At 36.3% G+C, this 25,052-nt stretch overlaps 2 protein-coding genes and 1 long non-coding RNA gene across 3 annotated transcripts in view; all 3 read right to left on the reverse strand.

The window, feature by feature from the left end:
* Positions 1–381: 381 nt before the first annotated feature.
* LOC140145374 (latrophilin-like protein LAT-2) lies at positions 382–5,558 on the reverse strand. The gene is made up of 4 exons (XM_072167123.1): positions 5,551–5,558; positions 4,985–5,256; positions 4,299–4,365; positions 382–3,194 (listed from the first exon to the last, which is right to left on the reverse strand). Exons 1-4 carry the CDS (start codon positions 5,556–5,558, stop codon positions 2,249–2,251), a joined length of 1,293 nt encoding a protein of 430 aa, XP_072023224.1. The 3' UTR covers positions 382–2,248.
* A 1,072-nt stretch (positions 5,559–6,630) lies between these two features.
* LOC140145376 (uncharacterized) overlaps positions 6,631–25,052 on the reverse strand; it is a 65,536-nt gene continuing 47,114 nt past the window's right edge. The window contains exons 6-18 of the mRNA XM_072167124.1: positions 22,425–22,730; positions 17,714–17,959; positions 17,313–17,558; positions 16,487–16,603; positions 15,460–15,581; positions 14,721–14,867; positions 13,093–13,471; positions 12,768–12,922; positions 11,950–12,090; positions 11,329–11,438; positions 9,593–9,864; positions 8,907–8,973; positions 6,631–7,542 (exon numbers count right to left, since the gene is read on the reverse strand). Coding sequence (XP_072023225.1) covers positions 6,678–7,542; positions 8,907–8,973; positions 9,593–9,864; positions 11,329–11,438; positions 11,950–12,090; positions 12,768–12,922; positions 13,093–13,471; positions 14,721–14,867; positions 15,460–15,581; positions 16,487–16,603; positions 17,313–17,558; positions 17,714–17,959; positions 22,425–22,730 — 3,173 coding nt within the window. The 3' untranslated portion in view covers positions 6,631–6,677. The remainder of the gene's footprint in view (positions 7,543–8,906; positions 8,974–9,592; positions 9,865–11,328; positions 11,439–11,949; positions 12,091–12,767; positions 12,923–13,092; positions 13,472–14,720; positions 14,868–15,459; positions 15,582–16,486; positions 16,604–17,312; positions 17,559–17,713; positions 17,960–22,424; positions 22,731–25,052) is intronic.
* On the reverse strand, positions 18,162–20,867 carry LOC140145375 (uncharacterized). The gene is made up of 3 exons (XR_011858026.1): positions 20,519–20,867; positions 19,235–19,331; positions 18,162–18,401 (listed from the first exon to the last, which is right to left on the reverse strand). It is a non-coding gene; the product is annotated as an uncharacterized lncRNA (long non-coding RNA).

The raw sequence follows: 25,052 nt of genomic DNA on the forward strand, positions 1-25,052 counted from the left end.
GCTATATGTACAATATACAGCTAGTATAATATAGTAAGTTCAGCAACAGTTTGTTGTGCTCGATAAATATTATTGTAGGGCATAGAAAGTCTTGTTAAACAGTGCAGCTATAAGATCTTGGGTTTCATGCACGGCGAAATAACAAATGTATTATGTACAAAGTGTAGGCAAAAATTTATTTTTGTCTAAACAAAATATGAAAGCAAATCAGTATGTAAATATCTTTTGGAACACATTTGTAAGAGGGAAAATAAATATCGCTAGGCTTCACCACTCCCTGCCCCCAAACACTCAAGGAAAATAGCCGCAGGCAAGGTGGTATTTAAGTCAAATTTGTAGCCTTACAATACTGTAAATAAAAGACGTCCATACACGCATCCATTGTCAGTGTGTTCATTTTTATTGATCGTAATCTGCATGACACAAAGAGCTCTCCGTACATCACAGTACGTTACAGACTCCATTAACAATATGTTATATTTTACTGACAATCTACTAGTAACTAAAAATATGCGGTAGTAAATCATTCAACCAAACGCTGGCCAAAACCTTTTTCTAGTATGACACTGTTACAGAATGTCATCATATCAGGTCTGGACAGCTGGACTAAATAAGTTCATCGGATTCAACTGACTCCACACCTTGGTCATAGGCCCGTACGCAGGGGGGCGGGATGCGGTCGCAACTGGCCCCACCTATAAATAGAAAATAAGTCCACTTTGCAGCTCAAAAACAGGTTAACAATGTTCAAAGCGGACTAAAGTAGAAAAAAATTGATTAACAAATGGACCACTTTTCAAAATAGATCCCCGCATAAAGGCTTCTTTAGGAGGTGTGAAGCCTACTTTTTGACAACTCCGCACCCCCAGGAAAGATAAATAATTCCTTTGTTTATTAAGCCTGTCAAACGGGAATGCAAGAGGAACTTAACAATATTTAAGAAAATCTATGGGATTGAGTGCACTATTAGTTTTTTGATACCTCAGTTATTGTCTTTTTTAATTACTTTCTTTATTAGTGATGGGCAAACAGAGACTCGTTGGGGGAATTTCATGGAGTTATTACCGTTAATGAATCAAGCAAATTGCAATCTACAGCTGGTTTCTCTATTATTACAATGTATATACAACTACAATAACAATTTAAATAACAATTTTATACCTGCTAAATACTATGACTACATTTTGTTCTGCTACTAATATGTTATAGTCTTATTTCACACGGAGTGCCTTATCGTCGCTACTTCATTCATAGTAGAGAGATTGCGATTTCCAAACGTATCATCGAATTAACGTACGTTTGGAAATCGCAATCTCTCTAGTATTTCAAAAGACATATTAAACAGAAAGGAAGTAATTAATTAGGTGTTAAAACTGGCATCTTCGTTTTATTACGTCTCAAAGTACGTTAATTGCGTAACGAAATGCGTCAAGTGCGTAACAAAATGCGTTAAACTGCATCGAACAAAATGCGTCGATTGCGTAATGAGATGCGTAATGCAAAAGGAGTTTTAGAGGTTTAAAATTTGATAATGACGAATCGATTCAGTCAATAATTACTTTGGAAAGATAAGAATTTCAATATTTGGATGACTCATACTTAAACTGATATTAGGCATGAGAATAATCCGCTGACATTACATACTATACCAAATCAAAAATGGGATTTGTTAACTTTAAATCAGTAGTAATACCTAGGAGGCGAAAAAAGAGTAGAAGTGTAAATAGCGGTATTATGCGCATATAGTTAGAGCGGTATCATGTAATAGAGGGGTATACGTTAACTATATACTAGTATCTAGTAAATTGGTTATATAAGTACTTTGCAAATTCCTTTGTAAATATCCAAATTTGTCACTTTTGACACTCCACCTTTTGTCATTCACATGCGTATAGCTTAATTAGTGAAATGAAGTCTCATCATGTCGTATGAGGTATCAATGTACACATAACAAAATATTCTCCATCCATCTATATCACTTTTAATTTTAGATTTAGCGACTGGCTAATGACATTGATTTTGCTTTAAGTGTTTGGATACTTTTTGTGTGCAAAATATTTAGCATTATGCATATATAAATCTACAGTACATTTATTATTACCTAAAATCAGCCTTTAAATTTTTAACTTGATTTTCTACAATGCTATTGTTTTCAAGATATCATTCCTTCGTACAAGACACTTTTTTTGTATTATAGACATGAAGTATTCTGTTTAATAAAGGATATCCTTAGTGCAATCTCGTCATTTTACTCAGTCGCTGGTATTGATGTAATTTCGGACTGGTCTGGATCTACGTGTATTGCGACAGCAACTGTGACGATTTCAGAGGATTCCATCTGAGGACTCGTCAAGGACGGGTTGTCAAGAACCCAACTTGGTTGATCCGTACCGATGATCACATCAGGTGTAGCAACCACTTGAGATATCTTCTCAGTTGTGACGATGCCCTCTAATGGAGATACAACTGCGGGGCTTATTTCAGCTTCATCATCTGGGTTATCTTGGTAGCTGGAAGGCATGTTTTCATAATCCACTCCCTCATCAATTCCTGACGATGGATGTCCTTGATGACCAAAGGAGTTGTTTACGCAATCCACTGCTTCGCTAACGGCTGGCGATTTCGAGACGCTGTCACTTTGGTGTGCTGTCGCTTCTTCACAATTGACATCTTTTTCGTCTTTGCAACCGTACGTTGGATTTTCTGTTGAACTTGGACATGTTGGAGATGGCATATTTGTCAAGCTGAAACTGACATCTTCATACTTCGGTCCAGAGGTTGTTGACATTACACCAGTACTTGCTGTTATTGATGTTGCAGTACGTTCAGGCAAATTGAAAATGGATCCGATAAATTGACGTAACGCTGCCTTGACATCTTCTTGACGGACACAAAACAAGACAAAGACAACGACACCTTGGAATGAGTTGAACAAGCAGAATATGAGAGAAAAGGCAAATTTCGCGCCTTCGATAGCAAAAAATCCAAACACCCAAGTGAGTCCCATTAGGACAGATATAGCGAACGCGTTCTGGAGCCTCCGAGAAATCTGGCCAGCTTTCGACTTCTGCTGTACGGTACCACCAAGATTGGCTTTGAGTAGACGCCGCATGACGAGGGCGAATGTAATCGTGTTATACAACAAGATTGTGGCGATGGGTAGGACGAGCCCGTAGTACAATGGCGGCCCCGTGCTACGAAACAGCTATAAAGAAAAGAAAATATTCAAGGTAACAACAAGTTAATACTGGTCATGCATGATGCAGTCATGTCTACAGTAGAATTCACCACGACCTTTGCAGGACTTAAACCCCATTAAATGCTATTAAACCAAGATAACACTCAATGAAAACAGCTCAACTGATTAAATCAGATCTTCTCTGGTTAAATCCACACTACACATGTTTCTGTTTTACCTGTGCAATGAGCTGGTATTATAGTTTCAGTTGGGTGAACGATTATAAAGTAAACGCAAGGTAACAATACTATGTGGGCCTTTGTTCACGAAATGAGACAATATTCTTCTTATTGTTAACCAGCATTCTTGAAAATGAGAAACATATAATGGTTGTTGACTTAACACGGTTTGGAAATAATTTCTTCATATTTTTGATGTTATCTGATGTTTACATATCCTTCCTAAAACACAAAAGTGCGAATATTTCCAAACACCTAAATTAGCTAAACATTTAGGACATGTTACAAAACAATATTTTCTAGAATTTCAGAGAATACTTTAAATATTGGCCGGTTATTTTTCACACAGTGACGTTAACTAGGAAATATCCTATACTTTTAATATACACTATTTGTAGAGGTTACGCGTCAATGGTGAGAGCACTGTGTATTGTGTATAGGAAAACGGACAGTAACTGCAGTATGTAATTCATGACATAAATGCTTGTTTTGTTCTCGTTAGCTCGCGCAAAATTGAAATATCGGTCTTGAAACTATTTAATAAATAATAAATAATAAATTTTGGATTGATAAAGAAATGTACATCCTTATGTGCCACTTTTTCCTTGAACTGAATTTAGCATACTCTATAGCCACTTTGAACCTGTCAGCGTTCTGTAATTTAACAATTTTGCAAATTCTGCACCCGCCCTGGCAGAAATCAAACAATGTACATATTGCGATTTTCCAATATGACTTATTAGTGTGCGCCACGAAATTTATTATAAATAGAGGCGAGCCCTTACAACTCCGAATCTCTCAAATGTTGTACGTATAAAGCTTAGTAATAGTTACAAATTACGTTTGTTGTTGAACTTTTAAATTATTTTAGCTATACCTACTATTGCATGTGATCATAATAACTTATTCCCGCTCCTAGAGATATCACTGACACCAGGAATGGAAATCCTATTGACAATGTAAGCAATAAAGATTTAAAAAAAGTTAATGAAGAAAAAATTGCGTGATGATAGATTGCCTTAAAGCCCCACTTTTGGTTCAAGTTCCTTGGGGAATTAGTCATGGTTAATATTTATCCATGTATATAAATTCTGTTCTGTCTGTCATCAAAGTAACAGGTGTGTTGTCAGTTCTTCTGTGGAGAACTGGCCAAGCGGGTTTCCTGTTTAATGCTCTAAAACCGTACAGAAAGACTATTCTAGGTTTTCAAATTGGGGATGCAACCATTAAGCATGTGCAAAGGGTGGGGAAAAAGATTTTTTGTCGGGGAGAAAGGTGGGGGAAAGCAATTTTTGACACGCCTTTTGGAAATTTTACCTCTGGGCTCATAATTATTCTAAGCCCTGTTGACCTAACCCGGGACTTAACCATTTAGTGGTATCGGAACAATAAATCAAAGAGCACAGGTTCGAATCTTGGTTGATCAGCGAGATTGCATTTGGCACGATTTTGTGTACATTAGTCAATACAAAATATATGGAAACTTAGCGATCGTTTTGGATCAGTCAGGCTTCGAAAAATATTATATAGGAGTAGTCATGCAGAAAAAAGTTAATTGTTAACTCACCCCATGCAACAAGGGACGCCATCAGAAGGAAATGTTCCGGGATCGCATCGAAAACCTTCACCACATTAAGATACATGTGATATGCCTCAACGCCCATCCATGAGAGACTCGCAAGAGTCAGAAAATGTAATAAAGCTGCTACAAAGATACAACCACCGCGATGTGATACGCGATCAATACCAACCAGAAACACGAAGTATAACAAGAACAAGGCCAGGCAGAATTGAATGCGAATTTTGCGGGATATGGCGTTTTTGCCGGACCGTAGTTGCCTGATAGTAATGGTTGTGAGAGAAAAAAAAAACTTTACTAAAGGTGGGAAGGGCTTCAGGTGAAAGAGCCCTAATAATAATAATAATACTTATAATACTAATACTTGATACTAATGTAGATGAACTTTTGATATGCTGGTATCAATCACAAACATTGTTTTATAATATGTTGAGTATTAAAAGCCTTTGGGACCGTAGTCTGTAATCTCAAGAAAGAGAAACATTTTCGAAATTATTATAATTGATTAAAAAAGGGCAAAATAACCCGGTCAGTGCAAATGCAAAGGTATCAACATTAACATCAACCAGAAGATTCTATTCAATATGCCTAGCTTCGATGAAGTGTAAACTTATCAATTCAAAAGAAAATACTAATACAAGGTGTCCCCGAATGATTTATACCGTGTTTGAACAAATTATCAAAAATATATAGTCAACAGTGTATCTAATCTTAATAAGTGCAATACAATGCCACACATGTCTCCTACTTATTCTGTGACTTTCATGGAAATAGCTTGATTCTTTTTTGTGTGACATTGCTATTACTGAAAATTGACGAAAACTGCATGTTTGTAATTTACAGTGCAAAGGCATAACACATGGATCCTTTATCACCATCGTTCAGCCGCACTGTGCAATATATTGGAGAAATCCTGCATTCTTTTATAGGAGATACACCAAATTTGGCACAGATGTAGAGCTTACAATGCTAAATAATGCTTGATATGGGATTAAGTGAAACCTTTCAATATGATATCAGATATTTAGGTTGAAAAACACACTTTTTATGTGATTTTTACCCCAATTTTACCCAAAAATGTCATTATTACAGAGGATATAACTTCCTCAAGGATCCTCCGCAGTAAATTTTGATTTTCTTCGTCACGTAGCTGTGGGTTTGCCAATATACTGTGGACATAAATGCATGCTGTGACACTAAGGACGAACCTTCTCTATACTTTTATTAAAAATCCATTTCTGCCGGCATGTCAAATGATGAAACCGTCACACCGCAATAATTGGCTTTAAAACTGCCGCCAACGACAGAATAGTTTAAGATCACTCAAGCGTAGCAAATCCTTTATTCCATACAAGGATTGCTTTGTAACATCATAAATAAACGATAGATATTGACTATTTAGTAGAAGTAAGAACAGGACACAACAAATATACTGCATAACATTTTCCAAATAACTTTGTGCTGAACGGTTAGTAATTTTACAGATTTTCAAAATAGGTTGCTTTGTCAAAACTTGAATTCACCATTTTACGCAATCCTCTCTAACTTCTACTAGAAACGTCCAAATTTTAAAATCTAAAAATCTGAGAAAGCTAAATATATGTAAAACTTAAAATGCAAAACAATATGACCAATAGAAATGCCCTTTATACCTAAAAAATTCCATCTTTTGCGGTATAAATCATTCTGATTCCATCTGAGGACTCGTCAAGGACGGCTTGTCAAGAACCCAACTTGATTGATCCGTACCGATGATCACATCAGGTGTAGCAACCACTTGAGATATCTTCTCAGTTGCGACGATGCCCTCTAATGGAGATACAGCTGCGGGGCTTATTTCAGCTTCATCATCTGGGTTATCTTGGTAGCTGGAAGGTGCGTTTTCATAATCCACTCCCTCATCAATTCCTGACGAGGTGTTTCCGTAATCCACTGCTTCGCTAACAGCTGGTGATTTCGAGACGCTGTCACTTTGGTGTGCTGTCGCTTCTTCACAACCGACATCATTTTCTGCTTTGCATACGGGTATCGAATAATCGTAAGTTGGGTTTTCTGTCGAACTTGGAGATGGCATATTTGTCAAGCTGAAACTGACATCTTTATACTTCGGTCCAGAGGTTGTTGACATAACACCGGTACTTGCTGTTATTGATGTTGCAGGACGTTCAGGCAAATTGAAAATGGATCCGATGAATTTACGTAACGTTGTCTTGACATCTTCTTGACGGACACAAAACAAGACAAAGACAACGACACCTTGGAATGAGTTGAACAAGCAGAATATGAGAGAAAAGGCAAATTTCGCGCCTTCGATAGCAAAAAATCCAAACACCCAAGTGAGTCCCATTAGGACAGATATAGCGAACGCGTTCTGGAGCCTCCGAGAAATCTGGCCAGCTTTCGACTTCTGCTGTACGGTACCACCAAGATTGGCTTTGAGTAGACGCCGCATGACGAGGGCGAATGTAATCGTGTTATACAACAAGATTGTGGCGATGGGTAGGACGAGCCCGTAGTACAATGGCGGCCCCGTTGCTACGAAACAGCTATAAAGAAAAGAAAATATTCAAGGTAACAACAAGTTAATACTGGTCATGCATGATGCAGTCATGTCTACAGTAGAATTCACCACGACCTTTGCAGGACTTAAACCCCATTAAATGCTATTAAACCAAGATAACACTCAATGAAAACAGCTCAACTGATTAAATCAGATCTTCTCTGGTTAAATCCACACTACTCATGTTTCTGTTTTACCTGTGCAATGAGCTGGTATTATAGTTTCAGTTGGGTGAACGATTATAAAGTAAACGCAAGGTAACAATACTATGTGGGCCTTTGTTCACGAAATGAGACAATGGTCTTCTTATTGTTAACCAGCATTCTTGAAAATGAGAAACATATAATGGTTGTTGACTTAACACGGTTTGGAAATAATTTCTTCATACTTTTTGGTGTTATCTGATGTTTACATATCCTTCCTAAAACACAAAAGTGCGAATATTTCCAAACACCTAAATTAGCTAAAAATTTAGGACATGTTACAAAACAATATTTTCTAGAATTTCAGAGAATACTTTAAATATTGGCCGGTTATTTTTCACACAGTGACGTTAACTAGGAAATATCCTATACTTCTAATATACACTATTTGTAGAGGTTACGCGTCAATGGTGAGAGCACTGTGTTTATTTTTATTTATTTATTTATTTATTTATTACACTTTATCACTGGCACAGAATTACAAAAAATATATAATATTGCACATAAGTTACATCAAAAATTACACAATATTATGAAAGGAACATTAGTTTTAAAAAGTCCAGTGAATGGCTGGAGCGAACAGGTGCCAGGCACCTCTAAGACCGCCCCACCAAAACCAAAAAAGAAGGGAAGGGAAAAATAAATTAGAGGGGGAAAATGCAGGTAAGTTACATTTGCCTGCAATTTGGATAGTGTATTGTGTATAGGAAAACGGACAGTAACTGCAGTATGTAATTCATGACATAAATGCTTGTTTTGTTCTCGTTAGCTCGCGCAAAATTGAAATATCGGTCTTGAAACTATTTAATAAATAATAAATAATAAATTTTGGATTTATAAAGAAATGTACATCCTTATGTGCCACTTTTTCCTTGAACTGAATTTAGCATACTCTATAGCCACTTTGAACCTGTCAGCGTTCTGTAATTTAACAATTGCAAATTCTGCACCTGCCCTGGCAGAAATCAAACAATGTACATATTGCGATTTTCCAATATGACTTATTAGTGTGCGCCACGAAATTTATTATAAATAGAGGCGAGCCCTTACAACTCCGAATCTCTCAAATGTTGTACGTATAAAGCATAGTAATAGTTACAAATTACGTTTTGTTGTTGAACTTTTAAATTATTTTAGCTATACCTACTATTGCATGTGATCATAATAACTTATTCCCGCTCCTAGAGACATCACTGACACCAGGAATGGAAATCCTATTGACAATGTAAGCAATAAAGATTAAAAAAAAGTTAATGAAGAAAAAATTGCGTGATGATAGATTGCCTTAAAACCCCACTTTTGGTTCAAGTTCCTTGGGGAATTAGTCATGGTTAATATTTATCCATGTATATAAATTCTGTTCTGTCTGTCATCAAAGTAACAGGTGTGTTGTCAGTTCTTCTGTGGAGAACTGGCCAAGCGGGGTTTCCTGTTTAATGCTCTAAAAACCGTACAGAAAGACTATTCTAGGTTTTCAAATTGGGGATGCAAACATTAAGCATGTGCAAAGGGTGGGGAAAAAGATTTTTGTCGGGGAGAAAGGTGGGGAAAGCAATTTTGACACGCCTTTTGGAAATTTTACCTCTGGGCTCATAATTATTCTAAGCCCTGTTGACCTAACCCGGGACTTAACCATTTAGTGGTATCGGAACAATAAATCAAAGAGCACAGGTTCGAATCTTGGTTGATCAGCGAGATTGCATTTGGCACGATTTTGTGTACATTAGTCAATACAAAATATATGGAAACTTAGCGATCGTTTTGGATCAGTCAGGCTTCGAAAAAATATTATATAGGAGTAGTCATGCAGAAAAAAGTAAATTGTTAACTCACCCCATGCAACAAGGGACGCCTTAAGAAGGAAATGTTCCGGGATCGCATCGAAAACCTTCACCACATTAAGATACATGTGATATGCCTCAACGCCCATCCATGAGAGACTCGCAAGAGTCAGAAAATGTAATAAAGCTGCTACAAAGATACAACCACCGCGATGTGACACGCGATCAATACCAACCAGAAACACGAAGTATAACAAGAACAAGGCCAGGCAGAATTGAATGAGAATTTTGCGGGATATGGCGTTTTTGCCGGACCGTAGTTGCCTGATAGTAATGGTTGTGAGAGAAAAAAAAACTTTACTAAAGGTGGGAAGGGCTTCAGGTGAAAGAGCCCTAATAATAATAATAATACTTATAATACTAATACTTGATACTAATGTAGATGAACTTTTGATATGCTGGTATCAATCACAAACATTGTTTTATAATATGTTGAGTATTAAAAGCCTTTGGGACCGTAGTCTGTAATCTCAAGAAAGAGAAACATTTTCGAAATTATTATAATTGATTAAAAAAAGGGCAAAATAACCCGGTCAGTGCAAATGCAAAGGTATCAACATTAACATCAACCAGAAGATTCTATTCAATATGCCTAGCTTCGATGAAGTGTAAACTTATCAATTCAAAAGAAAATACTAATACAAGGTGTCCCCGAATGATTTATACCGTGTTTGAACAAATTATCAAAAATATATAGTCAACAGTGTATCTAATCTTAATAAGTGCAATACAATGCCACACATGTCTCCTACTTATTTTGTGACTTTCATGGAAATAGCTTGATTCTTTTTTGTGTGACATTGCTATTACTGAAAATTGACGAAAACTGCATGTGTGTAATTTACAGTGCAAAGGCATAACACATGGATCCTTTATCACCATCGTTCAGCCGCACTGTGCAATATATTGGAGAAATCCTGCATTCTTTTATAGGAGATACACCAAATTTGGCACAGATGTAGAGCTTACAATGCTAAATAATTCTTGATATGGGATTAAGTGAAACCTTTCAATATGATATCAGATATTTAGGTTGAAAAACACACTTTTTATGTGATTTTTACCCCAATTTTTACCCAAAATGTCATTATTACAGAGGATATAACTTCCTCAAGGATCCTCCGCAGTAAATTTTGATTTTCTTCGTCACGTAGCTGTGGGTTTGCCAATATACTGTGGACATAAATGCATGCTGTGACACTAAGGACGAACCTTCTCTATACTTTTATTAAAAATCCATTTCTGCCGGCATGTCAAATGATGAAACCGTCACACCGCAATAATTGGCTTCAAAACTGCCGCCAACGACAGAATAGTTTAAGATCACTCAAGCGTAGCAAATCCTTTATTCCATACAAGGATTGCTTTGTAACATCATAAATAAACGATAGATATTGACTATTTAGTAGAAGTAAGAACAGGACACAACAAATATACTGCATAACATTTTCCAAATAACTTTGTGCTGAACGGTTAGTAATTTTACAGATTTTCAAAATAGGTTGCTTTGTCAAAACTTGGAATTCACCATTTTTACGCAATCCTCTCTAACTTCTACTAGAAACGTCCAAATTTTAAAATCTAAAAAATCTGAGAACGCTAAATATATGTAAAACTTAAAATGCAAAACAATATGACCAATAGAAATGCCCTTTATACCTAAAAAATTCCATATTTTGCGGTATAAATCATTCTGGGACACCCTGTAGTACAGTAATTAGACTATACCTGAACGATATAAATATGACCAATGTTATCAGCAGAGAACACATCGATAGACCACATCCAACTTTGCTTACTACATCAAGAACAACGTGTGATTTCTCGTATGTTACATCCTACAAGAGCATAAAACATGATGTACAAAACATCAAACTATATGAAAAACGTATATATATAATTGTTTGAATTGCATTGACAACAGTTTGTAGGGTTCCAACGAGTTTGCTATATAAAAGTAATGTTTTCGTCGAGATCAGCACATATGAGATACCTCGTACCTGAATCCTGCAATAATTTGAATTATGTTCAAACATGATTATCGGCTCATTCTACGATTATTCATAATTCAAGTTGGGATTTCAATTGTCGTTTGAATAGGGAGCGTGTCTTTACGGAGCTAGTAAAAGGCAAGAATCAGTAGTAGGTCCATTACAATTAGTTTCTTCTGACAGTGTGGATTGTATGAAACTTTAACCCTCTTGAAATATCAATTTATAAATAATTGAAAGTATAATATTTCCATATTATGATGAATAGCGACTCGGCTATTATGAGGCCTCGAGGCACGTCATTTAGTTAAAGAGCAGGATAAGGGACCCACATGTCAAACGTGCAACATATCCTTACCACAAGTACAGCAAAGTTCGTCAGGTGATAACAATGACACATCACTTTATTTCTTATTGATTCTACAAATTCACATCCATTTTGAGACCAGTCAAGAATGTTAAAATCCCAAAATACGCATGTTGGTTTTTCTCCTTTCACCTGCATACAAATTAATTGTATGAATAAGGAAGGAAATGATGCATTATCTAAATACGATTCGGGGTAGGTAATTTAACGACCCATTCAGTGATCCCAGCGCAAGTGTACAGAAATTAAAATTGTTTATAAATTGCTTAAATGTGAAGGATAAGCCATTCAAATTGTCAGTTGGCATTTTTGAAATTAAATATTTGGCAAAAAACAGCAGTATCGACGAAGTTGAAATTAATATATATACTGTCAGTATATAAATTACAGATTCATATGTTAATGTCTTATTTTGTCTTAAATACACGGGTTTCGGCTGAACTACTAACAGGCTATGTTAGCACTTCTGAATTTTGTTGATTTTTATGATCGTTCGGATGAGCAAATCCGGGAGCAAATCACTACTGAATGCGGGACCTTTAACTGCATTTTGCAGGGAAAAAAACTGTATATTTCATAGTAATTCTAACTAAGATTTTACAAGGCTGCAATCTGTGTAATATGAAATATTTGTACTCGAAGACGAGGTCAAATGGAAATGTTGACAACGTTTTCGATAACAACGTTAAAAGACTGACGCTTTATAGAGTTTTCATAGGTGTTTTCATGAAATGGAGTTTTCTACACCCGTCTTCACTTTATTTTCGTCTTAGTATTTATTGTGAAACCTTTATACTTCATTGACTTACGGTGAATTCTAGAGCTACTGGTTCCACTAAATTATTGACATTGTTGGAACCAGTTACAATTGCAGCTATTATATCACCACTCAGAGTTTTGTTTGTCCTATTACTTGGAAATAATGCATCGCTATTATGAACAACAATACTGACTCCAATTGTCTCTGTGAATAACAAAAATACAATCATCATAATTCACTATCTAATCATCATCATCATCATCATCATCATCATCATCATCATCATCATCATCATCATCATCATCATCATCATCATCATTATCATTACCATTTTCACTATATTCACCAATTATATTTAGCAGTATAATTCTTACCATTTGTGGTTGAATTGAAGAGTGCTGCAGGGAGGGACACGGATGTTCTGGTGTCTTTCTGAGAAGATGTGCTGTCTTCTTCAAGTTGGAACAGAGCACCCTCTCCAAAATCATTATCACTCTCACTAATGCTACGTACTGCAAACTTCACTGGTGCTTTAGAGTTTCCGCTCGGCTTTATAGTTGTTGTTTTCAAAATCAAGTTGGGTTTTACAACATCAACTTGTTGTCTTGCTGAAGCACTCCTGATAACCTGGTCTTCAAATGCTCTCAAAATGTCAACTGTCTTCGGATCTTTCTTCGTATGATGTTCAGTAGTCGTTTGCATATTTGCAGCTTCAACAAGATTATCAACAATCCCTACAACTGCTTTCGTAAGCTGTATATAAAACAACGATGAGTACAGGAGTGAATGACATTACAATCTCGTGATGGACTTCACAAGTTTTTTTTCGATTTCCACGACGGATGGTTTTGTGACGGTAAAACAACGGGTGTCAGACTCTTCGTGTGTTGTAGAATTTGGACGACGACACATTACGAAGTTGACGATGACAGCATTTGGTATTTTACCGTCACAGTCGTGGAAATCGAAAAATCCCTAATAATATTGGTAGGAGACTGTTTATCAGTGGTTACCTAGGATGAACAGATTTGTGTCCAATACAAAACCATACACAAACGAATATGTAGTAGCAAGAGTCTGCTCCAGCAGTGTACTTCGGTTATATTTATAAACGCGCTTTTATAAATACGCACGTGACCCATGGGCACGACATACCAAGACCAGCAAGCGTGACTAAATCCTTATGCATTGACCACTATACAGAAAGGGATAGGAACTCTGTAGATAAATATCATCAAATTTAAGTATTAATTGAGTTGCAGAATTATTACACATTTTGCAATTCTGAATTTGTAATATGTTATCAAAAACAGCATTTCACGACGGATAAAATATTCAACGATGGAAACGTTTACAATATAATCACAAAGTTGTACAAAATAGACAATTTTGCTGCACAGCAGGCTCATGTTGTTCCACCTTTGCGTTCAAATGTATAGGAAGACCACTCGCTATGTAGAAGGTCACTTCGAGACTTACTGTCTATAAGCTGTTATGGCAGCGCGGAGGTGGTCACGTGCGTATTTATAAAAGTGCATTTATAAATATAACCGAAGTACACTGTCCAGTGTGGAGTGATACGAAAAGACCAAGGGTTGGAAAGAGTAATACATAAAAGTGATCATTTTATTAAACTACAAAATTCCGAGAAATGTCCATCGATTGTAACACTGCAATTGAAGACCTGAGCGCAAGAAAACCGTAAGTCCACTTGGTTCCTCAACATGTATACACTAAAGGTGCGTATAGTTTCGTATAGTTTGATAATGTTTAATATATGGTCAGGGGCTAAACAGATCTTTCACAACCTTTCATGAGGTTTTGACCCTGGAACATGTATTACATATAACCCTAAGAAACTATACGTAACTTTAGTGTATACATGTTGAGGGGCCAAGTGGACTTACGGTCTTCTTGCGCTCATGTCTTCATCATTGTATTGTTATTGTATCTCGTGACTGTAAATGATATACATAGTGCATTTTAGTTATTGTACATGTACCTCCGGTTCAGCAGATCCGACGTCTACAATACTTTGAAAAGTTGCAGCTACATCTTCAATACTACTCGCTGTCAGGCTCTCTAAGTCCTGTGTAACACTATTCAGTGCCTCAGCTACATTGACAACATTGCTTTCTACAACTGCAGTCTATCATATACAAGGTAAAAAACAAGCAAAACATTGTACTCATATTTTCAATGACACAACATGTTGTATATAAACACGCAGTAGAAGCAGGAAATATTTGGGTAATTATGGAGCATGGTGTAAAATCATAAAGTTTTATACAACGTATTAGCATATTGGCATCTTGAGACCAATATTATATTGGTGCAAAGTTGGCCCAGAGCACTTCAGGGTAGACTGGGTATTGTTGGTCGAATCGGGAAAAAATCAATTTTCATTATCTAAATCAATATATTATTGAAAAAGAACACTTTGATGTTTTGCAAAAGTTCATTCTACAAATCATATACTTACAAAAGTGTTGTTGTTTCAGCCCTCTTTACTCAAGAACCACAGGATTTCCAAAAGTATATCTGTGATATTTGAATTCTTCTACAGAGTCGCTATGAAATGATCAATGCAATTTTGTCAAAGCTCACTACCATTTGCAAGATGTTGTGAACTACCAAATCGCAACAGTTTAAAATAGTTGCTAACCTTAATGTCACTTCTTCCACCAGTTTCTATATTAACCATTGAGCCTCTAAGTTATAATGTGCAATATATAAATTACCTCAGATAGTTCATGTAGATCGGGTTCGTCTTCATTCCCACATCCTTCAAAGGTTGCATTCAACCAAATAGCCCCCCTCTTTTCATCAGGTTTGCAAATACGTAGCGCTATGCCTTCACCACCTGCAATTAAAAGGGCAAAAATCATGAAAGAAAGAAAGAACAGTTTACCAACCCAAAGTGTTACAATTAAAAAGACAACAAATAAACACAAATCCCGACCGGCACACAAGCCAACTAGAAAAAGAGCAAGGGAATGTGCCGGCATGGGATTCGAACCCACGACCTTCCGATCTCTATACGGACGCTCTATCCATTAGGCTACTAGCTCCCACTGATAAACGCTGGTTAAAACTGGGTATAGTAAGCAGTCGAGGTATACAATACACACAAAGAAATATTACGCAATTTCACAAGTACAAGAGATCATTATTACTGAAGCTTAATCGTTTCTTTGACATAATACAAGTAAAGTAGGTAATGGGATACGCCCCCTGCACAAGAACAAATAAACACAATGGGGAACGATTGATCGCTACAGGAGGAAACTGAATATAATTAATGAGAAAGAAAGAACAGTTTACCAACCCAAAGTGTTACAATTAAACAAGACAACAATTAAACACAAATCCCGACCGGCACACAACCCCGGGACACAACCCAACTTGAAAAAAAAAGAGGAATGTGCGGCATGGGATTCGAACCACGACCTTCCGATCTCTAGACGGACGCTCTGTCCATCTTTATTCCGGATAAAGATGGATCATAAGGTGCGATTTTTGAAACAAGTGAAGGGACAAACAACACGCAATCTTGTAAATTGCTCTTTTGTGAAAGACATAAAAACGCACCGCCATTATATTGGGTTGCTGCTGATTTTTGTTCAATATTTACATCATCTTTCCTTGAACAAAAGTCGTAAGGAAATACACACAGTGACATTGTCGACATTTTGTTGTCTAGCTAATGTGATGTGATGTTTTCTCATTCAAAAACATTACTACAACAGTTTAGGATTTTAATCTTACGTTTCTCGGTGTTTACATCACATCTTTCACTGGAAGGAACTGATTGGTTTTCAGCAGGCGTTAAAGGCCAAGTTAGGTTTTGAAATTTAACGGTAGCAAAACTCATCGGACATGCAGCTGAAAATGAAATGAAATCAAATATATCATGATTGTTGTTGTTGTTGCTGCTGCTGTTTGTTTTACCACTTTAGTCTGTATACCTTTCTCGAGTCAGTAATTTAGCTATTGTTTTTTATTGTATCTTTAAATGTAATGATGAGAAGTATATAAAATTATACATTTTCAGAAAGGAAATGATGCAAGGAATCCAACTATCACAACAGATTCCTTCAAAAATTGAACACTTTTTGAGAAAATCTCAAAATTTGATTTTACTTTACTGACTTGAGGAAGATATACGGACTATTATAGTACAAATCCGCTTTGCTTCTGGTCTTCTATTCCCATATTACTATATTGTTGCCAATGTTAACTATGTTAACAGTATACCGTAAAACCTCGTCTACAAGCATATAGTGTGTTTTTGATGAAAACTAAATTAAAACGAGACAGTCGTAAATATGTCAATACAATAGATTGGTCTTACAATAGTACTTGTTTGTATATGTTTGTATATCGGTAATTAATTCGCTCAAATTCCATATTATTATAATTTTGTCGATGGATAGGGTCTGGATTAATTCAGCGTTCATCAAAAGCACTCTATATGCTTGTAGACGAGGTTTTATGGTTTTACCGTAGACCAGGGTATCGTGTTTATTCAATGTAACCATATAATCTTTTATCTTATATACATTATTTCAAAAGCAATGTTAGTCAGAGTTACCATACACAGTCACATTAAATGTGACGTTTTCACAATTGCCGCTTGGGTCTGTTGCAGTATATACCACCTCGGTGCTCCCAATGAGGAATGTATCCATAGGGTGAGAGCTTGACATCACTGTTACATTCCCAGAATTATCAGTAGCTATGATGTTGTCATTCCAAGTAACAACGGCAGATGGTAAACCAGGTTCATTGTTGACTATTATATTGGTAAACTTGTGCTGGATAATTGGCCTTCTCCAATCTGAATGTTAAGCAAATTACATAACATAATTTTATTTTATAGTCAATGAAAGACTTGTATACCCATTTTGTTTAACCTACGAGTATATAGAGAAAATTATTTTTCTCTTAGGATAATAATATTATACTTGTAGGAATAATACTAAATCAGAATACCTTTTACGATCACGGTAAAAATGACGGTTTGAACGTTGTCGCTTGAGTCAGTCGCAGTATACACCACATCAGTATTACCCATAAAGAACGTATCTCCGGATTCATAGTTCGATGATAGTGTGGCATTGCCAGAATTATCAGTGACTGCAATGGTTTCATTCCATGTAACGACAGCTGATGGCAAGTCTGAATCAGTGTTGACTGTTATATTGGTAAACATGTGTTCGATTTCTGGTTTTTGCCGATCTAAACCGAAATTTCAAATGGGAATTCTAAAATATTACCTCGTATTTAAAAGATATGATTATTTCAATAATTCATTGACCATGAAAGACGTCAATTTGCAGAAGTAATTCTATAAACATATTGACGTAGAGTATTTAAATTTGTGTAAGATATCATTTCAAAAATAAATGTTGATTATTAAATATACCGTAATTACCTTCTACGGTTACAATAAAAATTGCGGTTTGTATATTGTCGCTTGAGTCAACCGCAGTATACACCACATCAGTAACACCAATAAGGAAGGTATTTCCAGGATCATAGTTCGACGTCAGTGTGACGTTACCAGAATTATCAGTGACTACAATGGTGTCATTCCATGTGACAACAGCGGTAGGTAAGTATGGATCAGTGTTGACTGTTATATTCGTAAACAAGTGTTCAATTACTGGTTTTTGCCAATCTAAAAGATTTGAAACGAAATTTCAAAAAAGTAAGAATCTAACAGAGCAATGAACATGAGATACGAATACGATACTTTAGTTGATTACACAATGAATTGCAATAAATAAATGAATGAAACTCAATGAATGAGTGAAAGTCAATGAACAAAGAAGAAAAGGTTAAGGAAATCGAAGAGCTTGTGACTTAGAGACGGGAAAGGAGGAAGATACAGCGGCGTAACCAAGTGGGGGAAGAGCGTGTAACTCTTTCCGCCTCAACCTTTGTGGAACATAATTATTGGCTCACATTTCCCCCAGCTGTAGGATGCTGATTGTCGGATTTTTATTGTATGCCTGTTTTGACAATATTTTACCATTTTCGTCAAAAAAATCATGGATACGCTACTGGAAAATCAGAGGTGATTGCAAAAGTGAGAGACTGATCGTGTTCACGAGTCAGTACAATATTTAATTAACCGTCGTCCTGCGAAGGGTACCAATTCCCTGAGGTTTTTCATCCGGCATGCTAGAAACGCTTGTATGTACACCCAAATGACTTAAGCTAATCGTGGATCCATCCTTTCTAGAGTACTCATGGTAATATGATGATTTTTGTTTAGCTGTTGTCGAATTATATTAAGGGATAATGTAATTAGTAGTTATGTCTCTTACTTCCATGGATTAAGCAATCAGGTGAAAAACTCATGTCAGTGGAATTTAATAGCCGAAATTAAATTTGCTATGTGTACATGTATGCTTTATACTTTTGTAGCAGAACCCTTCCCCGCATCCTCCGGTAATGCCCTCAGGACGACCGATACACCAAAACCACTAAGTACTGTCCTATACTCACCTATATGACATCTTTGTCCAGTATATCCATTAGAGCAATTGCAATTTCCCGGGACCTACACACGTACCTCCATTAAGACACGTCGGTTCGCAGTTTGCTAATAATAAAACAATAATAAATAATTATGACAGGGATGATAAATTGAGTGCATTGCTTTAGATAGCTGTACACGACCACGGGCTTTATAAAGTACGATTATTTTTGACTAATGCACTTAATTGTCCGAACTACACAGTTGCCTGCGTTAAGACCCGTTGGTAGGTATAGAGTCTGTTAACAATATTACTAAGGTTTTATCTATATATCTATTATTAAGAGACAAAAAAGATTCAAAACAGAAGACCCCGAAGGCTAGGAGTCAATCCCTTCCAAGCGACTAACATACGAACAATATATCAACAAGACATCGATTATTTCTGGTAATGGTCTGTTTTGAACCGTTTATCTTACATATACGACGAGCCAGAATAGATTATTTTTTGTAATGGTTTATTCATTTACCAAAAGACGAAAAGGAAAAGCCAGTGCATTATCTTATAAAAGTTAAGTTTCCCCCCCCCCCCCAAAAAAAAAGGCTGTTTATTTACGAGTCACAGTACAAAGTAATTTACAATATTCAGTACAGGTGTTTTGGTGTCATTTAACCCACCTTTGCCGTTGCGGACGTGTTCATAGAAAGCTTTTTGAGATACTTGTGTTTCAGTTACAATTGCTCTGTATTGTTCAGATTGTTGATGGAAACTGATACAGTTTTGCTTGCAAGAGGGCAAAGCTAAAGAACTAGAAAATCAGCAAAGAAAAAAATCTTTTTCCTCTGGTCATAATTTCTCAATTTTCTCCGTTGCGGATGTAGATTTTTTTCGTTACGGTAAAAATTGAAATATTTCAATTTGTACGCCAGCAAAGATGAAAATGACATCATTTCTTAATACTGAACAGGGATGCCAAATCAAGACTCCTCAGAGAAAGCCAGTTATCAACTTTCAAAAAATGTAAACTGTATTTGTTTGAAACCAAAAAGAAGACTTTAAACAAGGTGGTTAAAGATGGCAGTTTTGGGGATGAACGTCCGCAACAGAGGTCAATGGGTAAAAAATAAACTTGGTATAGTTTTCTTGAAGTTGACAGCAAATTTTTCATCTATTCGTGGAGATTCAGAAAAAGAATAGTTTGCACTATCTGCAATATCAAATTACTGAGATATGAGATAAAAACGAGTTTCAAATTTTGACTATTTGGTTGACATAATTATGGAACTACCCTTATACTATACAATATTCTTACGACACACTACTCCTGCATATCCGTAAGAGACTCCATAACTCCATAACCATAAGTGGCTGTACGAACTATCCAGGCATGGTTTCCATCTGCATTCATTTAATGTACTCTCAGAACCTGAACATACGATAACGTATTCATCTTCTTCCATTACATATTCGGATGGGTTTGGATAATTGATGGGCTTAGCTCCTATGCTAGAGAATCCAAGCTGGCGACATGCTACCATTGCCTCAGAGATACCCCATTCCCCTTCCCAATCTCCTTTGTGACAAACTGGTACCCATTCGTTGTCGCGAAATACCGTAACTAGACCTTCGTTTGAATTATCACCATCAACTAGACGAATGTTTGAGACTATGATGTAATTTAAAAACAAATTGTGCATTTATTAATACATGTGCGTATAGTTCTTTTAAATATCGTATACAATTATATTTTCATTATAAGTTATTAAATGCCGTGTTTCAGGAAAGATTTATCATTTTATTCTTCAATCGCCACACCTTTATATGCCCGCTAAATAGACATGTGTTAGCTCTTACTTAGAAGAAATAATAATATGCCTATTTAGATATACAAACAATAGCTCAACATCAGAATGGTCGACTGTAGATCCGTCGGATAACGCTTTTTCAATGGGAAATGAACCTTGCTGCTTGGATGATGTCACGATGAGGTTAGCATTTATCCCGTATTGAAAAGCGTGTTCCGACGGAACAACACTCAACAGGCCTCACATTGAACATAGAAGCATCTTAACCAATTAGTTGTTAAGTTGTTATTCCCATTTTACAGTTTTACATGTAAAACGTTATTCGTCTAATGTGTTAGCAAGCAATGCGTATCCCAAATTTAAACGAAATCTGCCGTTGATAGTAAGCTTTACAAAGTAAAGTGATTTTTTAAAAACGACATGGTGCTTGAATGTAGTAAGAAATTCAAAGATTATAAAATATTATACAAAGCCTTCAGATAACGGCCGTGAAAGAAATTCATCACATCTTTACACGGGATGATCAGATGTTATCACATCTTTGTTTACCCCATGCTTGCCTATTCGCCGTAGAGGTAGTGATGTAACAGGATTAATTACCATAGCAATAGGTGAATATAATTTTTGAATGTATTGCCCGGCACTACAAGTAGGGCTCCTATAGGCTGCATTCATCACCTGTCATGTCTGTCTTTTTCCAAAGGAACAACTTGAGACCAGTTTGATTAAAATCGGCACATTTTTCAATTGGACTCCAAAATCTGACCGTTGACCTTTTTGCATAGTATAACTAAAGACTTGTATGTTGGAAACAGGTCAAACTATACTTTTCTGAATCCTTAAGATGAGAGGAATACTTTGATTTACAACTTTGAAATTGTACACCTATTTAAGCGGGTTCATGCAAATTAGGCACTACTCCACTACTTGAATTTTCGGGGACTTTTGATGTGTTATTTAATATGTTTTTTTTTAAATGAATTGGTTCTGTTGCAATTAGTGGTGGGTTAACTCCTTACTTTTTCTCAAGGGTAGCGCGAGCACAAAAAATTAAGGAGTCCAACTTTATTTTTCTGGACCCTTTGGTACCTGCAAACCCAACATTTAAGTGGTCCAATGAGAATTCAAGGAGTCCATCTGTCCATTCTTATACTGATTTACGCCTCTGTGCATCGTAAAATTAAAGAGTCCATACAGTTTTTATCAGACCCTTTGGTCACTTTCAACTTGTGATTTAAGGAGGGAGTCTAAAATGGCCAAAAAATAAGGAGTCCTTGGACGCGCAGGCTCCTTATATGTGACCCTAGAAAAAGACTTAACAACCCCTCCTTTTTGTACCAGTATGCAAATATTTATAGTTAATTGATCCAACTACAAAATAACAATCACCAATTAACATGTTAAAATACTTGCCACAATGAACTCCAGCGGTAATATTACAATCACCCGCTTCCTGACGACGTGGATGAGAACATTCCTGTAATTTGCTCTCAGTGCCATTACATGAAACACCGTTGAGTAGAATATTACTATGCTCTACTCCAAATGTTTCCCCACTCTTTGCTTTAGCGCCTACAGCTGGGAATCCAAGTTGACGACATGCTACAATGGCATTTTCATCACTCCACGAGTCCTGGCACATCGTAGTCCATTTACCATCAATAAAAACTTCGACCCGGCCTTCGTTTGGAGTATGACCTCCTACTAAACGAATGGTACCTGGAAACATGGGAAAAGAAAACCCGGGGGGGGTCACTCCCATTGTAGCCTGTACACTATCCGCGATAATCAAGTTTTGAAAAGCACCCTAAACAAGGATTTAACCCTTGGCTAAAACAATACCCTAAACAGGGATTTTATTCCTTGCATCAAATTTCATACCCTAAATTTCATTTCCGCGTATTAGCAATTGCAATTTTGCTACCCTTTTTTTCCAATATTTCATGTTTTTGACACCCTAAACGCGTTACGCGCGTATCGTGCTTACCCACGAAAAGCTACCCTTTTTACGCGTTTTCATTATCGCGGATGGTGTACATGCCACAATGGGAGTGGCCCCCCGGGGAAGAAAACACAATTTGACGCCTGTATCATTACATTTAGACATGTCGGTGAATTATCGTCAACTTTGGAAGTGCCGCGTATATAGGGCTGTTACCCCTCCCCCTTTTTTTTAGCATCGCTGTCACCCAAAGAGTTCTTATTTTTATCCCTTCGATCTGTTACCTATTAAAGGAACCTTTTTTTTTTGAACAGCAACTTTCATTTATCACTGATTTTGTTACTATTTTTGAAATAACAAAGCCATTTAAAGCCATTGAACTATAGAATTTCAATTTTCGAAGCATCTTTTTGCTCCTAAAGATCCCACTTAAAAAAAGTCAGTATTCTCACCCAATCCCCGGGGGACTCACTCAAATGGGTGACGGGGATGTGCGGCCACATTGACCCCCATTTTGAGCTCACTCTCACCCAATGACCCCCTTTTTGTTTTCTTGTCACCAAAAGACCCCCATTTAAAAATCAAATTGGTAAATTTTCTGATAACCTCTCATTGAATTACCCTGTCTTTTTCATTATTTTTCTCCAAATTTTTTAAAATTTTGTATCAACTTATATACTTTAACCCACCAAAATTTTTCCCAGTCTCACTGAATGACCCCCTTTTTTGGTAACATTTTCCCCAATCTCATGGAAAGACCTCTTTTGGGGGCATTCTCACATTTTTCGGTGTCTAGGCTCTCACCGAAAATGCCCCTAGTTTCAAATTCCTGTCCACACATCCCCGACACTTCCAAAGTCGAGTACCCCCGGTCCAATCCCCCTAATTTTAGGCTTTTATCTCTCAACCAATGACCCCATATTTTTTCCAATTTGCACTCACCCATTGCCAATGATCATGCTCTCACCCAATTACCCATAATTGTCATATTTTGCTCTCATCGAATGCTCTGTGTATTCTTTTTATATTAAAATGTCCCCCGGTGTTCAGTGTAGGCTCTACCTTTTTTTAAATAAATCAAAACCTTGTGTAAAAACAATTTGGATCGAAATTGGACAAATGCATTTTCCCAAAGTATGGCATCAAGATAGCACAATGTAGCCTTTTTTTAATACGGATGTTTATAATCACGCGACATTATATTTTACATAGTATATAATGAGGTTTGTACTCAATATACTAAATCCCCCCATGCTAATGTCTTGTTCTAAAATATAAAACGAAACAATTATATTTTCAAACAAACAAAATACATGTTAGAGGCAATAGGTAGTGCCAACAAAAGTTGTAAAACACAATTTAATTATTTTTTCCAAACACAACAAAACGTGTTAATAAATGTTGGGTATACAGGGTGTCCCATAAAAAAAATTACCGAGTGAATATAATTGAACGTAAGTCGAGAAATAGACATCAGAATCAAAACATTTAAAATGTAGCGCATAGCCTATTTTATTGTGCATCACATACGAAAATTTTATTTGATTCGGTTGACTGGTTGCACAGAAATTAACAATTACATAAAGCGCGCATCAATGCAGTTCATTCCAAGTTTGATCAAGAGGCGCTTTTTTCATACTCGCTCGCCGCTTCCTAAAGTTTGTGTACCTCGTTATCAATTTTATAATCCGACGGTGTTATGTTATTCATGCTTTCACTGAAGATGAATAACAGTTTGTCACAGAAAACTTTGATTTCTTCAATTAGAAGCTTTCCAACTTTAATTATTTAGGTTGTGCAAATATGTTTTTTACTTTCCTAAGAACATTTGAGTCAAAAATTACAATAATCAAGTGCTTTCAGCTTTACTTGTGATTTTTGATACCATGCAACAATAATGTGGAAGTTTTTAAAGATTTAAACTTTGCATTACAATTTCTTGGAAATATTCCAAAAACATTAATGTGTGTGAGAAAATTTTTAAGCAAGCTTGAATTCTTTATGCAATAATTCTTTATGCAACATTTATATCAACATTAATGAAAAAAGATACCGAGCATCATCTTACATGCAAGCTTTCACTTTCAATATCGCGCAGG

Source organism: Amphiura filiformis, unplaced genomic scaffold (assembly GCF_039555335.1).
Source record: "Amphiura filiformis unplaced genomic scaffold, Afil_fr2py scaffold_240, whole genome shotgun sequence".
In the NCBI taxonomy this organism is placed as follows: domain Eukaryota; kingdom Metazoa; phylum Echinodermata; class Ophiuroidea; order Amphilepidida; family Amphiuridae; genus Amphiura; species Amphiura filiformis.